We start from the raw sequence: 21,400 nt of genomic DNA, 5'->3' as shown, positions 1-21,400 counted from the left end.
GTGTGAAGAGCACAGGGCACCAGTGGCGAATTTGCTAATCCTGGTGTTTTGTGGCAAATGCCAAGCATCCTGCATGGTGTTGGGCTGTGAACACAACCTGATCTGTGGACGTCGGGCACTCAGACCATCCTCATGGAGTCAGTTTCTAACCATTTGTGCAGACACATGCACATTTGTGGCCTGCTGAAGGTCACTTTGCAGGGCTCTGGCAGTGCTCCTCCTGTTCCTCCTTGCACAAAGGCTGAGGTAGCGGTCCTGCTGCTGGGTTGTTGCCCTCCTACGGCCCCCTCCACCTCTCCCGGTGCACTGGCCTGTCTCCTGGTAACACCTCCAGCCTCTGGACACTACATTGACAGTCATAGCAAACCTTCTTGCCACAGCTTGCATTGATGTGCCATCCTGGATGAGCTGCACTACCTGAACCATGTGGGTTGTAGAGTCCGTCTCATGCTACCATGAGTGTGAAAGCACAACCAACATTCAAAAGTGACCAAAACATCAGCCAGAAAGCATTGGTACTGAGATGTGGTCTGTGTTCTCTTTATTTTTTTTTGAGCAGTTTATATAGTGTACTCTGTAATCTGCCAATCAGTGGTGTGGATGGGGTTATACAGGGCTCAGCAATCAGAGAACTCCTAGATCTGCAGCACAGAAAACTTTGAAAACTGCAGTAAAGCATCACTGGAACAAGGTTCCCTTCCTCTATATTTCATAGCAAAAATCTGGTGACAAGGGTTGAGCAACTTTTACTTTTTTGGGATCGAGTCGGGTTTTGCGAAACCCGACTTTGTGAAAAGTCGGGTCAGGTGAAATCGGCCGATTATTGCAAAAAGTCGGGGGCCGACTGAAACACGAAACCCAATGCAAGTCAATGGGGAAGCAAAGTCGGCAGAGAGTGGAGGACAGGAAAACACCTACAGTGCCCATTTTAATGCCAAAAACATCAATTCTTATTACTGAAGCTTGTCAATATTAATTTACTTTATAATAATAGTTAGGCATTGAAAACTGGGGGTCATTTGGCTAAAGTTGTGGGGGGGGTAGGGCTGGCTCAAGTTTTTCGTGGGCCCAGGAAACGCGGAATACGTCACGGCGGTGGAGCAGGGAGAGGTAAGTATTTAAACTTTGCAAGTGCTGTGATCCTGAGCAAGCAGGGGGGCCCACTCATTCGCATTGGCACTGGCACAGGGCCCCTCAAAGTACGGCGGTGTGTTTGACGGCAGTGGCGCCTCCCACTGGCAGAGACACTTTTGCATACTATGAGGGGCCCTGTGCCAGTGACGTCGCCGACGAGTATGCCCTCCCCACCTGATGAAGGAACCTGCACTTTCATCTGCACCTTCCTCTTTGTCCCCGTGTAAGGTGGTATAGTATGCGGGAAGGGGAACCTGACTTTCAGCAGAGTCAGATTCTGGCTGTGTAGTGCAAGAGGAATGTAGTGGTCTGGGTCAATGTACCAGCAGAGTCATCTAGCAGTGGCTGGGCAATGGGCAGGATGAGAAGGAAACACAGATATATGCCCAAATAATAAAGTAGGCTAAATGCAGTTCAAAACTGGTAACAGGACTAAACTGGCGGCATAGCTTTGTGCAGTGGAGGACAATTGTAATGGGAGGCAGACACAGTTAGTAGGCCTAAATAAGTAGGCTAAATGCAGTTCAAAACTGGTAAAAGGACTAAACTGGCGGCGTTGCTTTGTGCAGTGGAGGACAACTGTAATAGGAGGCAGACACAGTTAGTAGGCCTAAATAAGTAGGCTAAATGCAGTTCAAAACTGGTAAAAGGACTAAACAGGCAGCATAGCTTTGTGCAGTGGAGGACAACTGTAATGGGAGGCAGACACAGTTAGTAGGCCTAAATAAGTAGGCTAAATGCAGTTCAAAATTGGTAACAGGAATAACCAGGCGGCATTGCTTGGTTCAGCGGAGGACAATTGTAAGGAGTGGCTGACACAGTTAGTAGGCCTAAATAAGTAGGCTAAATGCAGTTCAAAATTGGTAACAGGAATAACCAGGCGGCATTGCTTGGTTCAGCGGAGGACAATTGTAAGGAGTGGCTGACACAGTGAGTAGGCCCAAATAAGTAAGTAGGCTAAAAGCAGTTCAAAATTGGTAACAGGACTAAACTGGCAGCGTTGCTTGGTTCAGTGGAGGACAATTGTAAGGAGTGGCTGACACAGTGAGTAGGCCCAAATAAGTAAGTAGGCTAAAAGCAGTTCAAAATTGGTAGCAGGACTAAATTGGCGGCGTTGCTTGGTTCAGCGGAGGACAATTGTAAGGAGTGGCTGACACAGTGAGTAGGCCCAAATAAGTAAATAGGCTAAATGCAGTTCAAAATTGGTAACAGGAATAACCAGGCGGCATTGCTTGGTTCAGCAGAGGACAATTGTAAGGAGTGGCTGACACAGTGAGTAGGCCCAAATAAGTAAGTAGGCTAAATGCAGTTCAAAATTGGTAACAGGAATAACCAGGCGGCGTTGCTTGGAACAGCGGAGGACAATTGTAAGGAGTGGCTGACACAGTGAGTAGGCCTAAATAAGTAAGTAGGCTAAATGCAGTTCAAAATTGGTAACAGGAATAACCAGGCGGCATTGCTTGGTTCAGCGGAGGACAATTGTAAGAAGTGGCTGACACAGTGAGTAGGCCCAAATAAGTAAGTAGGCTAAAAGTAGTTAAAAATTGGTAACAGGACTAAACTGGCAGCGTTGCTTGGTTCAGCGGAGGACAATTGTAAGGAGTGGCAGACACAGTGAGTAGGCCCAAATAAGTAAGTAGGCTAAAAGCAGTTCAAAATTGGTAACAGGACTAAACTTGCGGCGTTGCTTGGTTCAGCGGAGGACAATTGTAAGGAGTGGCTGACACAGTGAGTAGGCCCAAATAAGTAAGTAGGCTAAATGCAGTTCAAAATTGGTAACAGGAATAACCAGGCGGCGTTGCTTGGTTCAGCGGAGGACAGTTGTAAGGAGTGGCTGACACAGTGAGTAGGCCCAAATAAGTAAGTAGGCTAAATGCAGTTCAAAATTGGTAACAGGAATAACCAGGCGGCATTGCTTGGTTCAGCGGAGGACAATTGTAAGGAGTGGCTGACACAGTGAGTAGGCCCAAATAAGTAAGTAGGCTAAATGCAGTTCAAAATTGGTAACAGGAATAACCAGGCGGCATTGCTTGGTTCAGCGGAGGACAATTGTAAGGAGTGGCTGACACAGTGAGTAGGCCCAAATAAGTAAGTAGGCTAAAAGCAGTTCAAAATTGGTAACAGGACTAAACTGGCGGCGTTGCTTCGTTCAGCGGAGGACAATTGTAAGGAGTGGCTGACACAGTGAGTAGGCCCAAATAAGTAAGTAGGCTAAATGCAGTTCAAAATTGGTAACAGGAATAACCAGGCGGCGTTGCTTGGTTCAGCGGAGGACAATTGTAAGGAGTGGCTGACACAGTGAGGAGGCCCAAATAAGTAAGTAGGCTAAATGCAGTTCAAAATTGGTAACATGGATAACCAGGAGGCATTACTTGGTTCAGCGGAGGACAATTGTAAGGAGTGGCTGACACAGTGAGTAGGCCCAAATAAGTAAGTAGGCTAAATGCAGTTCAAAATTGGTAACAGGAATAACCAGGCGGCATTGCTTGGTTCAGCGGAGGAAAATTGTAAGGAGTGGCTGACACAGTGAGTAGGCCCTAATAATAAAGTAAGCTAAATGTCTGCCAAAAATGTTTTCAGAAATAACCTGGTGTCATAGCTAGGTACAGGGGTAGGCTCCTCTGCTGAGTAGCAGACAGTGGTAGTAGGCGCAACGTATTAACTGGTCTAAATGGAGGCCAGGGCCCCTGTATATTTTAACTATCCTCTATCATTTCAACAAATTTTTATTGGCAGTGCCATTGAAGGATTTAACAGCACAGACTACACAGTGGTGGAGCAGGGAGAGGTAAGTATTGCAAGTGGTAGAGCACTGTTCGAGCTGGGGGGAACACTCTCTCGTGGGCTGCGGTACTGGCACAGGGCCCCTCATATTACGACGGTGTGTCTGACGCTGGTTGTGCACCACCACCTTCAGAGACAGTTCATTGTACTATGAGGGACCCTGTGCCAGTGCCGTCGTCCAAGAGTGGGCACACCCACCTGTCCAGGCAAACGGCACTCGCACGGGTGCTTGCGCCAGGTGGTGACCACGGCCATGTGGGGGGAGTCAGCCCATTTAGGGAGGTATAAAAATGGCCTATGGTGGACATTCAGTAGCTGCAAATGGAGGAATTGGAGAAGTCAGTAAGAGGAGGCCAAAAGCAAGACATTTATCAGGCAAGCTACGTGTCAGCAGGGGAAGGTGGGGCCAGATAATTTGAAATCCATGATTGGTTCATTTTAATGAAGGTTAGATCATCAATATTTCGGGTAGCCAGACGTGTCCTTTTTTCGGTCAGTATTGAACCAGCAGCACTGAATACTCTTTCTGATAGCGCACTAGCAGCAGGGCATGCGAGCTCCTGTAATGCATATTCTGCCAATTCAGGCCAGGTGTCTATTTTAGATGCCCAGTAATCAAAGGGGAATGACCTGAGAGGGAGAACATCGATAGGGGCAGAAAAGTAGTTCGTAACCATACTGGAAAAATGCTGTCTCCTGTCACTTTGAATCGATGCAGCAGTACCTGTTGTGTCAGCGGTCGTTGCGAAATCACTCCACAACCTGGTCATAAAACCCCTCTGTCCAACGCCACTTCAGATTTGTGCACCTCTAACACCTCTGCCATGTTGCCCACTACGGCTCGTGTGAGAACCATCACCGCCGCTGTGTGCTGGGAATGACTGAACCAAACGGTCTACAAGAGTTGCTTGTTTGGTAGCCAATATTTGCTCAAGGTTCTCATGTGGCATGATATTTAGTAATTTTCCTTTATATCGTGCATCAAGGAGGCAGGCCAACCAGTAATCGTCATCGGTCATCATTTTGATAATGCGGGGGTCCCTTTTTAGGATACACAAGGCAGCCATGTGGGCCAATGTTCCAGGTGTCAATTCACTGCTTGTTCTGGGTTGAGGAGCACTTTCTTGCAAATCAACATCACTTGTGTCCCGCAAAAAGCCTGTACCTGACCTTGCAATGCCACCAGTTTCTATTGCCCCGTGAGAAGCATCCTCCTCCCATAAATATTCATCCCCATCATCCTCCTCCTCCTCTTCGTCCGCCACCTCGTCCAGGAGAGTTCACTGAGCTGACAATGGCTGACTGTCATCAAGGCTTCCCTCCTCTTTGGCTGCAGATGCCTGCTCCTTAATGTGCGTCAAACTTTGCATCAGCAGATGCATTAGTGGGATGCTCATGCTTATGATGGCGTCGTCTGCACTTACAAGCCGTGTGCATTCCTCAAAACACTGAAGGACTTGACAGAGGTCTTGTAGCTTCGACCTCTGCACACCAGTCAACTCCATGTCTGCCATCCAAGTGCCTGCCCGTCTATGTGTATCCTCCCACAAATAAATTACAGCACGCCTCTGTTCGCACAGCCTCTGAAGCATGTGCAGTGTGGAGTTCCACCTTGTAGCAACATCGATTATTAGGCGGTGCTGGGGAAGATTCAGCGATCGCTGATGGTTCAGCATACGGCTGGAGTGTACGGGCGACCGGCGGATGTGTGAGCAAAGTCTTTGCACCTTCAGGAGCAGGGCTGGTAACCCCGGATAGTTTTTCATGAAGGACTGCATCACCAGGTTCAAGGTGTGAGCCAAGCAAGGTATGTGTTTAAGTTGTGAAAGGGCTATGGCAGCCATAAAATTCCTTCCGTTATCACTGACTACCTTGCCTGCCTCAAGATGTACACTGCCCAGCCATGACTGAGTTTCTTGCTGCAAGTACTCAGCCAGTTCTTCCGCGGTGTGTCTGTTGTCACCCAAACACTTCATTTGTAACACAGCCTGCTGACGCTTACCACTAGCTGTTCGATAATGGGACACCTCGTGTGCAACACTGGCAGCTGCGGATGGAGTGGTTGTGCGACTGCGCTCTGTGGACGACCTTTCGCTTATGGAGGAGGAGGAGGAGGGGTGTCGAACGCCTACAGCCAATTGTTTCCTAGACCGTGGGCTAGGCAGAACTGTCCCACTATGGCTGTCCCCAGTGGACCCTGCATCCACCACATTAACCCAGTGTGCCGTGATGGACACATAACGTCCCTGGCCATGCCTACTACTGGTCCATGCATCTGTTGTGAGGTGCACCTTTCCACTGACTGATTGCCTCAGTGCATGGACAATGCAGTCTTTGACATGCTGGTGGAGGGCTGGGATGGCTTTTCTCACAAAGAAGTGCCGACTGGGTAGGTCGTAGCATGGTACTGCGTAGGCCATCAGGCCTTTGAAAGCGTTGCTTTCAACCAACCGGTAGGGCATCATCTCTAACAAGATTAGTCTAGCAATGTGGGCGTTCAAACCCTGTGTACGGAGAAGAGGGGAGGAGTACTTTCTTTTCCTAACGAGTGTCTCTTGTAGGGTGAGCTGGACTGGAGAGCTGCATATGGTGGAACTAGCGGTGGTGGTGGTGGTGGACATGGCGGATTGAGAGAGGGTTGGTGATGGTATTCTTGATGTTGGCCTACATACAGTGTTTCCTACCAATAACCTTGTGATTCCCTGACTGCTTTGGCCTTGCGACGATACCTCCACATTTGCTGCTGGTGGTGTCCTAACTGGTGGGCTTACAGTGAGGGAAGCAATGTAGCATTGCTGACTACCTTCATTATGAGCAGGTGCACCAACGGTACGTGACGTTTGGTAGTTAGTCCAGGCTTGCAAGTGCATGCTGGTTAAATGTCTACGCATGAACGTTGTATTTAAATTTTGAAGATTCTTCCCTCTGCTAAAGGTCTTTGAGCATTTCTTACAGATAACTTTGCACTGATCATTTGGATTTTGGTTAAAAAATTGTCACACTGCACTCTTCCTACTATCGAATACCTTTTCAGGCATTGCACGCTGTGCTACTTTCACCGGATGGCCACGCTGTCCTAAAACTTTTTTGTTTTTGACACACGTTTTTGGCCTGATACGGGCCTGCCAGATGACAGCTGTTGCGATGGAGATGGCTGCTGCGTATCATCCTCCTCTGCTTCTGAGCTACTGGCAGTGGCACCCTCTTCCCCCAATGGCTGCCAATCTGGGTCAACAACTGGGTCATCTATCACCTCCTCTTCAATGTCATGTGCACCTTCCTCTGTGTCACTGTGTAAGGTGCTATAGCGTTCGGGACGGGGCACCATAGTCTCATCAGAGTCAGATTCTGGCTCAGTACACTGCGAGGGCAATGTAGTGATCTGAGTCAATAGAACAGCATAATAATCTAGCTGTGGCTGTGCATCAGTGCACTCCATGTCCGATTCATCTTGTAATGGGCAGTTAACAATTTCCCTTTCTAACCCAGGCACGGTATGTGTAAAGAGCTCCATGGAGTAACCTGTAGTGTCGCCTGACGCATCCTGCACTTTTGGTTTGGGTTAAGGACACAAGGAAACGTCTTGTTCCTGACCGGGAGCATCCACTGACGACTCGCTGCTTTTATATTTGAAACTTTCTGAAGAGGAGGCGAAAGAGCTAGAGGCTGAGTCAGCAATGAAAGCCAAAACTTTTTCCTGCTGCTCCGGCTTTAAAAGCTGTTTTCCTACTCCCAGATAAGGGAGCCTTCGAGGCCTTGTGTAGCCAGACGATGACGTTGGCTCAACACCTCCAGCCTTAGGTGCTATTGTGCTTTTCCCACTACCACCAGATGCACCACCACCACCATCAGTACCAGCTGGCAACCTACGCCCACGGCCTCTTCCACCAGACTTCCTCATTTTTGGGAAAATGTAACCAAAATAACAACCGTTATATGGTACAGTAAAACAAGGTAGAAGGTGTATATAATAAACTTGTTGAGAATTTACATCTCCCTTTTTATTTTGGGGAGACAGCACCACAACTCAGGCTCAGTGTATAACACAACATAATGTAAGTGGCAGAACGTGGCTGGCTGATACACGACAAACTAAGAGGATTGAGGTATATCCACTTTGTGAGAATTTGAATCTCACTTTTTTTGGGGGGGGGAGACTGAACCCAAACTCAGGCCCAGTGTATTTTACAACGCAATGTGAGTGGCAGCAAGTGGCTGGCTGATACACGACAAACTAAGAGGACTGAGGTATATCCACTTTGTGAGATTTTGAATCTCAGTTTTTTGGGGGGAGACTGAACCCAACTCAGGCCCAGTGTATTTTACAACGCAATGTGAGTGGCAGCAAGTGGCTGGCTGATACACGACAAATTAAGAGGACTGAGGTATATCCACTTTGTGGGAATTTGAATCTCACTTTTTTTGGAAGGAGACAGCACCACAGCTCAGGCCCAGTGTGTAACACAACACAATGTAAGTGGCAGAAAGTGGCTGGGAGATATCTGAAAAAATCCAAGGACTGTAGTACAATTTCAATCTCCCTACAATGATCTCAGGACAAGTATGGCAGCAACAAAAAGGACTGCTGCACACAAAAGTGTGGACAAATAAACAAGATAACTGCAGAAAGGAGTAACAGGATTTTTGCTTTTAAAAAAGCATTTGGTTTGCACAGCAGCGGTGCTAACAGCAATGCAGCTATCAGGGAGCCTTATAAGGCCATGTTCACACTTTGCGGGTGACCTCTGCGGGTTCTCCCGCAGCGGATTTGCTAAATCTGCAGGGCAAAACCGCTGCGGTTATCCCTGCAGATTTATCGCGGTTTGTTCCGCGGTTTCCGCTGCGGGATTACTCCTATACTATTGATGCTGCATATGCAGCATCAATAGTAGTGTTAAAATTAAAAAAAAAGTTTATATACTCACCCTCTGACGTCTCGATCTCCTCGGCGCTGCACCCGGCGCTCCGGTTCCAAAGATGATGTGCGAGAAGGACCCTTCGTGACGTCACGGTCATGTGACCACGACGGCACGGTCATGTGACCGCGACGTCACCGCAGGTCCTGTTCGCACAGCAACTCTGACCGGACGGCCGCGTGCAGCGCTGAGAGGTGAGTATATCATTATTTTTTATTTTAATTCTTTTTTCTACCCCAAATATGGTTCCCAGGGCCTGGAGGAGAGTCTCCTCTCCTCCACCCCGGGTACCACCCGCACATTATCCGCTTACTTCCCGCAACGTGGGCACAGCCCCATGCGGGAAGTTAGCGGTTCAATGCATTTCTATGTGTGCAGAATCGCAGCGATTCTGCACAAAGAAGTGACATGCTGCGGGTTGTAAACCGCTGCGTTTCTGCGCGGTTTTTCTCGCAGCATGTGCACAGCGGTTTGCGGTTTCCATAGGGTTTACATGTAAATGTAAACGCTATGGAAACTGCTGCGGACCCGCAGCATCAAAATCGCCGCGGTTCCGCGGTAAAAACCGCAAAGTGTGAACATGGCCTAAGGCAGCCTAATAAGCTACAGAGCTGATGCACAAAGATATAGCCTCCACTGTCCCTGCAAAACAAATGTGGTGTTGGACAGTGGAAATCGCTACAGCACAAGCGGTTTGTGGGTTAATCTTCCCTCCCTAACTATATCCCTGCTTCTGACGAAGCTGCAGCAACCTCTCCCTATGCTGAGATCGGCAGAAGTAAGATGGCAGTCGGCGTGCACGCCCCTTTATAGCCCCTGTGACGCCGCAGAAACCAAGCCAATCACTGTCATGCCCTTCTCTAAGATGGTGGGGACCGAGACCTATGTCATCACGCTGCCCACACTCTGCGTCCTCCTTCATTGGCTGAAAAATGGCGCTGAATGTGTCATATAAAACGCGACTTTGGCGCAAGGATCGCCGACCTCATGGCCGATCCCACACTGGGATCAGGTCAGGTTTCATGAAAGTCGGCGATTTTTTTGAATTTGTCCAATCCGTTTCGCTCAACCCTACTGGTGACAGACTCCCTTTAATGCATTTTTTTTCACTGTTTGGAGTGATTCAGTCCACAAAATACCAGTATCATAAAGAACGATGTGTGGACAAAAATTCACAATCCATGGCTGTCTAACAGCAAAAACATTTTCATTTAGACATGAATTGCATCTTCAAGGACTCTGGCACCTGTTAATGAGATCCCTAATAACATTCCTTATGGCTAACAAAAATGAATTGCTTACACACTAATAAAATTGTAGGTGGCCATATAGGGCAGCATGGTGGCTCAGTGGTTAGCACTCTAGCCTTACAGAGCTGGGGTTCTGGGTTCAAATCCAACTAAAGACAACATCTGCAAAGAGTTTGCATGTTCTCCCCCTGTTTGCCTGGATTTCCATACTCCAAACACATACTGATAGGGATGGAATTTAGATTGTGAGCCCCAATGGGGACAGTGATGATATTGTCTGTAAAGGGCTGTGGAATTAATGGCGCTATATAAAATAAATAAATAAATTGTATACCATTTTGCAACATGTTGAGGTAAGGGTGGGAACTTTAATAGATAGAAGTCCTTTTCAAAACCATAATCTTTCTCTAGGACATGGCATTATGTTCGTTGCATGATCTAAGTTGACGAGTAATAAAAATAGTCTGAAACGAAGGGGAAAAAAATGAGAAACACAGGAAGGACAATGGAACGGAAAGAATTTTTCTACAGGCAGCATCTGGTGCCCAGATAAGTATTACATCTAGAATTCTAAACATCGATGATACCATTGGCGTTTCCAGTTAAGCCTATAAAAATTATGGGAATTGGACCAGTGTGAGCATCTGAAAAGTTTAATGGCAGAATTACAAAAATATCAATTTCATTTTCATTTAAAGTATTTTGGTTCCTTTACAGTTGCCAAAAGAAGTAAATGACAATTCAGCACACCCATAATAAACCAAGAACTCTATGGTACCACTAGCAAACAAAAGAATATTTCTAAATATTTACATTTTCAGACATCTAGCCATACCTATGCATCAATTGCATTTTGTTTCATTTCATTATATATGCATGTTTCACTTAAAGGGGTTATCCAGGACTTGGAATATTTGTGTATAAGGGGCTATATCCTAACAGGCAGGTAGTTGCTAGCTGCCTGTTCTGCCCAGCAGCAATCCCTGTTGGCTTCACCAGTGGTCCCCATGCTTCATTTCACCTCTCATCACCAAAGAACTTTTGTCTCTTCCGATCTGCTCTGTTGAGGGGGCATCACTGCCGACGTCATGCTGATTGACAGCTGACTTCCCACAATTAGGCAGCAAGGAGACCGCTGTAAATCAGCATGACACTGACAGAAACACCCTGTCAACACAGCAGAGTGGAAGAGAAGACGCTGCTCTGTAGAAGTGATGTCACCGAAAGCTGCAGGAGTGGTCTGTGCCAGATCTAACCCAGCAGAGATCTGCATTGGACAGAACAAGCAAGAAGTTAGAAGATTGCTCCTTGCCTGTTAGTTCTTAGCCTTTTATACAAAAATAATAAAAGTCCCGGATAATCCCATTAATGATACAGCATGGGCCCATGACAGACTATAAGTGCTGTATAATGGATTCTAGTGATCATTAATATTTTAGAAAGTAGTAATTTCCCAAAGCCTCCATATTTAGCTAGGAATGATTTTTAGTACTCTACCTATTAAAGTTACATTCAAGATTATTTCTTGTAGTAGTTAGTGGGAATCAATGCTGTTGTCAACTGTTACATAATTTTTCTAATTTACACCATAATTCTTGGGTCAGCTAAAAATGTATCAGCTGAAACACGTGACTGCATTGCCAAAATGCGCATGTGTAGCCAAACCGTGTAATGTGCGTATCAATGTAGACAAATTAATATAAATACGCTAATATTCAGCATATCTCTTGAAAATGTGGAGTACTATGTGACTAACCTCATTGATACTAGCAGATTATCAAAGTGAAGGAACTAGCTTAAGGCTTCACTACCAGCCCCGAAGAAAAAACATCAACATCCGACAACTCAGCTGACAGATACGGGCTCAAAACATTATCTTCTAATTCTCATAAACATTTATGGCACATATTCAGTATAGCAAAAAAAGCCAATATACAAATTTCAAGAACAAAGACATTTTCAAAAACCTCACTATATTCAGAAGGGTGAGGACGTAGTTCTGCACATGCTCTTTTCCATGGAAGCGCACAACAGAATCATCCACTGCGAGGAGCACCTCTATGTTGTAGTCATCCTTCTTGGCATGACGTTTCTTGCGTTCGATGTCCCATATCCTGTCCTGCATTGAATCCAGTGCAAACGGGAGGTCCCCCACTTCACTCTTTGCAACTAAAATTAAAAAGGGGTGCTAAGTTATCATGATACAATATAGACATTACACAAATATTGTCCTTGATGGCAGCTTCCACTTAAATCTTTTGCATTGTAACTTGAATATGTATGTGTTAATAGATTGTAGAAAATTGCATAGACACATAAGTACTTATATTCAAAAACTGATGAAAATAGCATATACAGTGGGTACGGAAAGTATTCAGACCCCTAAAAATATTTAACTCTTTGTTTCATTGCAGCCATTTGGTAAATTCAAAAAAGTTTAGTTTTTTCACATTAATGTACACTCTGCATCCCATCTTGAATGAAAAAAACAGAAATGTAGAAATTTTTGCAAATTTAATAAAAAAGAAAAACTGAAATATCACATGGTCATAAGTATTCAGACCCTTTGCTCAGACACTTATATTTAAGTCACATGCTGTCCATTTCCTTGTGATCCTCCTTGAGATGGTTCTACTCCTTCATTGGAGGGCAGCTGTGTTTAATTAAACTGATAGGACTTGATTTGGAAAGGCACACACCTGTCTATAAAAGACCTCACAGTTCACAGTGCATGTCAGACCAAACGAGAATCATGAGGTCAAAGGAACTGGCCAAGGAGCTCAGAGACAAAATTGTGGCCAAGGTTACAACAGAATTTCTGCAGTACTCAAGGTTCCTAAAAGCCCAGTAGCCTCCATAATCCTTAAATGGAAAAAGTTTGGGACCACCAGAAGTCTTCCTAGACCTGGCCGTCAAGTCAAACTGAGCAATCATGGGAAAAGAGCCTTGGTGAGAGAGGTAAAGAAGAACCCAAAGATCACTGTAGTTGAGCTCCAGAGATGCAGTAGGGAGATGGGAGAAAAGTCCACAAAGTCAACTATCACTGCAGCCCTCTACCAGTTGGGCCTTTATGGCAGAGTGGTCCAACGGATGCCTCTCCTCAGTGCAAGACACATGAAAGCCCGCATAGAGTTTGCTAAAAAACATATGAAGGGATATGTGTGGAGAAAACCAGGCACTGCTCATCACCTGCCCAATACTATCCCAACAGTGAACCATGGTAATGCCAGCATTATGCTATGGGGGTGCTTTTCAGCTGCAGGGACAGGACGACTGGTTGTCATTGAAGGAAACATGAATACAAGTACAGAGCTATCCTAGATGAAAACCTCTTCCAGAGAGCTCTGGACCTCATATTTGGCCGAAGGTTCACCTTCCAACAAGACAATGACACTAAGCACACGGCTAAAATAGCAAAGGAGTGGCTTCAGAACAACTCTTACCATTCTTGACTGGCCCAGCCAGAGCCCTGACCTAAACCCAATTGAACATCTCTGGAGAGACCTGAAAATGGCTGTCCACCAACGTTCACCATCCAACCTGACGGAACTGGAGAGGATCTGCAAGGAAGAATGGCAGAGGATCCACAAATCCAGGTGCGAAAAACTTGTTGCATTGTTCCCAAGAAGACTCATGGCTGTACTAGCTCAAAAGGGTGCTTCTACTCAATACTGAGCAAAGGTTCTGAATACTTATAACCATGTGATATTTCAGTTTTTCTTTTTTAATACATTTGAAAAAATTACTACGTTTCTATTTTTTTCAGTCAAAATGGGGTGCAAAGTGTACATTAATGAGAAAAAAATGAACTTTTTTGAATTTACCAAATGGCTGCAATGAAACAAAGAGCAGAAGATTTAAAGGGGTCTGAATACTTTCCATACCCACTGTATCTATTTATATAATTACCTTAAATTGTCTGTCATCCACTTCCGTCTGGACGTCCTCAAATCCCACAATCCACCGCGCGGCACCGGAAGTACGCCGACTGCCATATTGGAATACCCAAGTGATGGGTATTCCAATATGGCACCCACTGGTGGTACCAGGCCCTTGCACAGTACCACCAGCAGGTCATCGCCAGATCCCCGCTGCTGGGACTCCCCCGCTGCAAAACCGCCCTCCCGATGCAATAGCATCATGCCTCCATATAGTTTATGTATATTAGTTGTCTACAAATATCTTAAGGGATGTCACAGTGTAGAGGGATCATCATTGTTCTCATTTGCACATGGAAACACGAGAAGCAATGGAATGCAACTGAAAGGGAGAAGATACAGATTAGATATTAGAAAAACCTTTTTGATGGTGAGGGTGATCAATGAGTGGAACAGGCTGCCACAAGAGGCGGTGAGTTCCCCTTCAATGGAAGTCTTCAAACAGAGACTGGACAGATTCCTGTCTGAGATGGTTTAGTGAATCCTGCATTGAGCATATCCTTAGAAATGGGATTTAGTTTCAGTACTCAGCACAGCGACATATATGTGTGAAGGGTTGTGTTTGAAACATTTGATGAATAGTGGTACTCCAAAATGTGCCAAAGACCTTTCCTTTTCTGACTGCCTGGAGTCGGAGCACCAACCAATCTTACAGTGAATTCATGATTGCTGTGTATTGCCAAAAAACTCTGAGAAAAGGCCATTAATTCATATTCCTGGAAATATTGTTTAAGGGATTCTCCAGAATAAAAAAGAATAAATAAAGAATATATAATGATGACGCAATGAATATATTTAGAAATAATTAGCAAATCATATTAGCTTTTATCTTGAAAAGTAAGCGCTATAGTATGTTAAAATGGCATCTTTCTTGTTGCAGTGACAGAAATCTCTTATATAACTTTAGGGCAGTGTCAGGTGCCTGTGAGCATGTGCAGAAATAATGTCCACTACTGTAACCCGGAGATAACCTATACTACGCACTGTCAATATGTGAGGGAAGGCCAGGGCCATACTCGTGGCTGAGGTTAAAGGCTTTTGCGCACCCAGCCTCCCATCACATGCAAAGAACATACTTCTATGAGAGTACTTGCCTTTCTGTTATCTGTACTCTCCGGGTCTCTTCTGAGCTGCCACAGACCCTTTCCATACGATTGCACACAAATTGAGAATCAGTCTTGCTTTAACTTCAAACATAAAACTTTACTTGCTTCTGTTCGCAGCACCTCATACTCAGTTACATTTACAGCATTGGGTTCCATACAGTGCACATCCTCCACTTTCCCTGCTTCTCCTCTTACGGCCTTCAGTACGTGCCCGGGTCCGCCTCTCGCGGTAACGCAGCATCCTCCCTGTACATACTCACTGCACGTGGGAGTTCCCTCAGCCGTTTCGCATGGGATATGAAGGCATCAGCCCATGTGAAAGGTTGCCACATTATGGAGGGAGCCACCTGTGTCCCTGTACTGTCCTGGCCCTGCTTTCAGCCTTCATTTCAACACCGCTGCTCGGCTCTACTTCTGGCTCAGTGAGCCCTGGATGGCTGGGTTCTGTACTTCAATGATGTGGAGCTACTTGGTAGCTTGGGCTCTGGCGCCCTACCCAGCTACCTGGGCACCCCAGCCCCTACTGACTCCATCTAGGAAACTGTTCCTACCTTACCCCAGCTAGCTCCTCCTATGACTAACTTTTTATCATGCACCATCTTGTGGCCCAACTGCAGTACTACACTGTCCCTACATATTCATGGAAAAACACCATAAACGTAGTACAACACATTATGGAACAGCAAACATTTAGTAGACACCATATACATCAACCGGGACGTATTTAAAGGGGTAGGGGCATATACCAGTCTTTGTGACTCCCTTAAAAATATATTGTCAACCTTGCTACAGGTCAGATGAGGGGAGTTTCTTTCTGCACATGCTCACAGGCACCTAACATCAAGCTCGGACTGGCCCATAGGGTAACAAGGGAATCCCCCAGTGGGCCCCTGTGCAGATCTGGGTTCCCAACTTCCCTGTATGGGCAGTACTTAGCATAATTCACTTGGTTCACTCTGTACAGAAAAAAATACTATCTCATCATTCATTAACCAAACTACCCAGTTTATTATTATATAGAGATATAGGTAAATTTGTGAATGAGGGTAGTGTAATATTTGTATGCAGGTGAAAATTGCCTCCCCCAAAGTCAATGTTACTGGTGGCCCTTGGCACCCCAGTCCAGCACTGACTGACATGTCCTAAAATTCTAGGATAGCCATCTGTCAGTATAACAAGCGAATGGTTAATTTAATTTACTAGAATGATTACATCTCTAGATAACATGAATGTGGTTTGCTAATTAGGAATCAAAGGCATTTATACTTAATTATGTTTTCTTTCTTCCTTAATTTTTCAATTCCTGGGGAGTCCATTTAACCCAGAGTGATCTAGTCATATACAGTAATCTAGCATTCAAGGCTAGCTGCCATTTAGCTTTAACTACATATGCAAAAAGTGCAAAGAAGACAGCACATGATTTTATTTTAGTTACCTTCATTATGCATCTCCCCTGGACTTCCAGTTTTATTGTATTGAAAAGCAGATCTCCTGTAGACGACATGAGTACGACCATTCTCTTCATCTTCCTGTCGACCCCTTTCTAAAGGCTCAATAAAGAACTCGCTACTGTCAGTTCTTATCATTCCAGACTGAAAAATATATGTGAATATAATTAATTCTTGTTAAAATAATGTAAAGAAAACATAATAATTAAGGCAGAATGGTACTGCTACAGATCTTGGTATTGTCTACATCTCTTAATTATTTTCTAGGGAAATATTAGGAGCTCTCAAACCCTGCCTAACTATCATTCATGGAAAAACACAAGCATTCCACTACAGAGAAGCAGATACTATCACTACCACAGAGCATACTACTGCCACAAGAAAGAAGAATCTACCATACTACCATACAACCACAGAGAAGAACATACTAGCACCCAACATACTGTAAGAGTGTAAACTGTCAGGTGCCTTCCTCCTGAAAGACGGCGTTTCCAAAATGTGATATTACTGTATTTCTGTGGAGTAATTTAATATGTGAAAAATGCATAGGACCTTATAAGCACTAATGTAACCAATGTGCAATGTTAGTAATGTATAATGCAATCTATGTGTAGCATAAAGAGGAAGTACAGGATTAAGTTTAGAGCATCAAGTATAGGATAGGATTCATAGTTTAGATTAGGAATGGAAAAAATTCAGTTGTGGTCATACTAGATATAGAAATATTAGTGGGCTTGCAGGTTAGCATACAGTTAAAATTGCTAGTTCGAGCCCACCGAGGGAGGGAGAGTGGTCAGACAAGTAGGAGAAGCACTCCTGATTAGATTAAAGACTGTGAGAGTTCAGCCTTAGTAAGAAGAAAAGTGAAGTTCAAGGTCAGTGGGCTGGAGGAATGAAAAGTACCTATCGTTTGGGGGGTATGGGACATTCAGAAACATCCAGGCTCAAGTCAAGTCGCTGATATTACTTCCATAACATGGGAGATAGACAGGAAAATGCGTGAGAGGAACATGACAGATCCTGTGAGTACTGTGAAGTCTATCAGAATATCCCTGAGGCTGAAGGGTCTAATAAGTGGAGGGATAGAACAGGCTGAAAGAACAGAAAATGTGAATGTGTACTGTGCCAGGAACCTTAGTAACGGAAATGAAGCTTGTGCCCAATACTGCATGATGCCAGGAAGCAAGGAGACAGTGGAGGTCTATGCCAAAACATGAGTGCTCTTCACCACACATACAGCACATGGGAATCGAGACACTGATTATTTGTGGGGTGCCAAGGTGTGGGAATACAGCAGCCCCTCGCCCATGACCACCGCCCTGCGCAATACTACACTACATACTACCACAAAGAAGAAACCAATACAACCAAGAAAATGAATATAACACCAGATATAATATAGCATGGGAAATTTGGCAGCTCACCTCTACCATGTGCACGGAGCAGTCTTGGTACATCGGGTAGTAATCCAAAAGAAAAAGTGTTTCAGCATAGGATAAAAAAGTTTAACACCTTTATTTACGCAAGTATTAATTATCCATGACAGACAAATTTGAAAACTACAATTTGTTCTTAGGCTACGTTCACATTTGCGTTGTGCGCCGCTGCGTCGGCGACGCAACGCACAACGCAAACAAAACCGCAACAAAACGCACGCTAAAATGCTGCGTTTTGCGACGCATGCGTCCTTTTTTGCCGAAAGTTGGACGCAAAAAAAATGCAACTTGTTGCGTTCTCTGCGCCCAACGCTTGCGGCCATGCGTCGCAAAACGCAGCACAACGCATGTTCATGCGCCACCATGTTAAATATAGGGGCGCATGACGCATGCGTCGACGCTGCGGCGACCGACGCTGCGGCGCTGAACGCTAATGTGAACGTAGACTTAGTAGTGTCTCAGACTAAGAACACATTGTAGAGTTTGAAATGCATCAGAGATTATGCTTTATTTGTCTGTCATGGATTTTTCAGATGTATTTAAATAAAGACTGAAAAGTTTTTATCATATGCTGGAGCACTTTTTTCTTTGGGGCCACATTACATACTACCATTGAGAAGATGTTACCCATAGAACGGAATATAATACCTCACTATGTTACACATGTGGTTGTGGAACCACTGTGTTGTGGTCCAGGGAGTAGGACCAGCAAGAAACTTGTTAGGAAGATGTATGTAACAGGTAGACAGATGCAGGACCAGGCACAAGCAGGACTGGTACAGGAACATGAGACGGCCACAGGTTCGGGATCACTGGTGCGGATACACAGGAGTGGGATCAGATGGGTAAGGAACAGGACTAGGTGCAGGCAGGACAGGTACAGGTATATATACAGCGGGGCAGACAGGTTCAGGTACAAAGAACACAGGAACATGGACCTTACTACTAGGTAGCAGGAAACAGACTGAAAAGTAAAGTTGCTAAGGCATCTCCCAATAGGGGAGGGTGCCTTAAAAATCAGATGTCTCCTAGGGATTGGCTGGGAACATCTTTAGCAGCGCAAACTGGCCCTTTAAATGTCCATATCACACTCACAGAAGACCTGCATGTCGTGCGCAGGTCCTGGGAGGAAACAGATGCTGAACCAGCGCAGACGGGTGGGTGTAGCGTCCCTGCAGTGGGAAGGAAGGAGACATGTGCAGGGACGCCGGCGCCACGCTAACACAATACATATTACTGAGAAGTAATCAATATAACCATAGAAAGGAATATAATACCACGCTACATACTACTACTGAGAAATAACTAATGTTACCAAAGAAAAGAATATAATAACACATTTCATTCCATTACCATATTGCTATGTAACTAAAAAGATACCATAACTGTTCCAAGTCATAATACAATTTGCACTTTGAATAATGAGGATTTTTTTTCATTTTGTGTAAAATAAAAACCTTAATCTTTCAGTCTCTTAAAACTAACTTCATGGCATTCACTTATCAAGACTTTCAATGTGAAATTAAAATATCTTTGCTCCTCATGGGAGCTCTATTTTAATTTTTAACCAGTGCTGATGAATTAAAGCAGCACTATGATTGGTTGCTAAGGGCAACATAAGTTTTTTATGTTAAACAGCTGTGATATATCTGCCCCATTATATAAGTATAAATAGACATGTATTTTGACAAATCATAGAATTAGATATTACATCTTCTATTATTACATAGGTATGGGCTTTACTAGGATTACAAGGTAGCAAAATTGTGCTTGAAAACCGTTCACAAAAAAATTGACTTAAATACCTTGTAAAAATCTGTGATGTTCCCTGATTCTGCAACTTTTTTTCCAAATTTTCACAGCATGTGTTTTAAATAATATTTCAGTTTTTTATCATATAACCTACCATATTCTAGGAAAAATTTGCTTGAGGGCTCGTTCGTATGAGGGCTCATTCATAAGTGTTCTGTCTGTGTTAAATAGGAGAGCAGTAGGAACAATAGGAACTAATGTTATTCAATAGAGCTGTTCATATGACACGTGTGAAAAAAAATTCAGCACGTAGTGCTTATATTTTAAATGAGACTCGCCTATTCAAGCCTATGGGTGCACAAAAAAATTCTATACAGATTAGTTGTATTGCATCTGATTTATATAGATACACTGCCAATTATTAAACAAGCCCTCCCATCACATTTTTGGCCAATATAAGATACGGCCACTGCCTTTCAGGGCTTATCTACAGCATTCTATATATATGTGCAGGCATACTTATCTGCCCTGTTGAGGGCAGAGTGAAGTACTGCAGTGCGCAGGCACTGGGCCTCTCTGACCTTTCCCGGCACCTGCACACTGCAGTACTTTGGTCTGCTCTCAACAGGGCAGATAAGTATGCCTGCGCAGGAGCGTGATGCAGGGGAGCAATGAAGTAACAGAAGGGCGGCATTGCAAGTAGTTGGGAGGTGCCAGACCCGAACCTGCGACACCCATCGGACCGGACCACACCAGACCGCCCCCGGGTGAGTATAATAACACTTATTTTTCTTATCTTTCAGATCGGACCGAGGGCTTATCTACAGCATTATGGAATGGTGTAAATAAGCCCTGAAAGGCAGTGACCATATGTTATATCGGCCAAAACTGCTGACAGGTTCACTTTAATATGTTGCAATCTTCATATTATATAGCACTGTGTTCTTACAGTTGATCATTTTACCTTTCTACCCAGGTAATTCTTCTATTTTCCATTAGGTCTATGACATCATGTGAATATATAATTAGTCTAGCTAAGTCCTTCTAAATTGAGATGGGCGAACCTGAACAGTAAAGTTTGAGGTCCATACCGAACACCTACGGTCCATGCATAGACCCCGAACACTTATTCTTTGGGCTCAGCCCCCCGAACATTGGCTGTTTCCAATGGTGCATTAAGTGTAAAGATGAGTATTATGGTTGTTTATTATTTTCTGTCTTTTACAGGTGACATGGGCTTCAATGGATTAGGCATAAAGGTGAGTATAACTTTGCATTTTTATTTCAAATAAGAGTCTGTGTCATTATTTCAATTATATTTCATGCAGATGACAGTGTGGCAAACAACGGATGTTCGGGCCCCGCAGTCATCTGAATGAGGTCCGAGTTTGAGTTCGAGTACCGTTCTGGTACCTGACCCAAACTTTTTTTTAAATGTTCGGCAGAACCCGCCGGACCCGAATGTCCATGGGTTCACCCATAACTAATTCTAAGCTCTATGTAGAAATATCAAGTCTCTTTTCTCAGCATGAGTCATCAGTGCAAAAGTCACTTGCAAGGGGGTAGAGTGGGGAAGCTGAGATAGGAGTTGAAGATTGGAATCACTTATGCAGGGTCTAGAGAATTCCTGTTTCTA

The 21,400-nt window shown here is 44.6% G+C and overlaps 1 protein-coding gene across 1 annotated transcript in view; it reads right to left on the bottom strand.

The window, feature by feature from the left end:
* ADAMTS14 (ADAM metallopeptidase with thrombospondin type 1 motif 14) overlaps positions 1-21,400 on the bottom strand; it is a 266,445-nt gene that overhangs the window by 207,124 nt on the left and 37,921 nt on the right. The window contains exons 3-4 of the mRNA XM_077259155.1: positions 16,564-16,720; positions 12,057-12,253 (exon numbers count right to left, since the gene is read on the bottom strand). Of these exons, the coding sequence (XP_077115270.1) occupies positions 12,057-12,253; positions 16,564-16,720 (354 nt within the window). The remainder of the gene's footprint in view (positions 1-12,056; positions 12,254-16,563; positions 16,721-21,400) is intronic.

The sequence above is a fragment of the Ranitomeya variabilis genome, chromosome 4 (assembly GCF_051348905.1).
Source record: "Ranitomeya variabilis isolate aRanVar5 chromosome 4, aRanVar5.hap1, whole genome shotgun sequence".
Lineage (NCBI taxonomy): Eukaryota > Metazoa > Chordata > Amphibia > Anura > Dendrobatidae > Ranitomeya > Ranitomeya variabilis.
The sequence above is the reverse complement of the archived record's forward strand: the minus strand, read 5'-3'. Positions and strand labels throughout refer to the sequence as shown.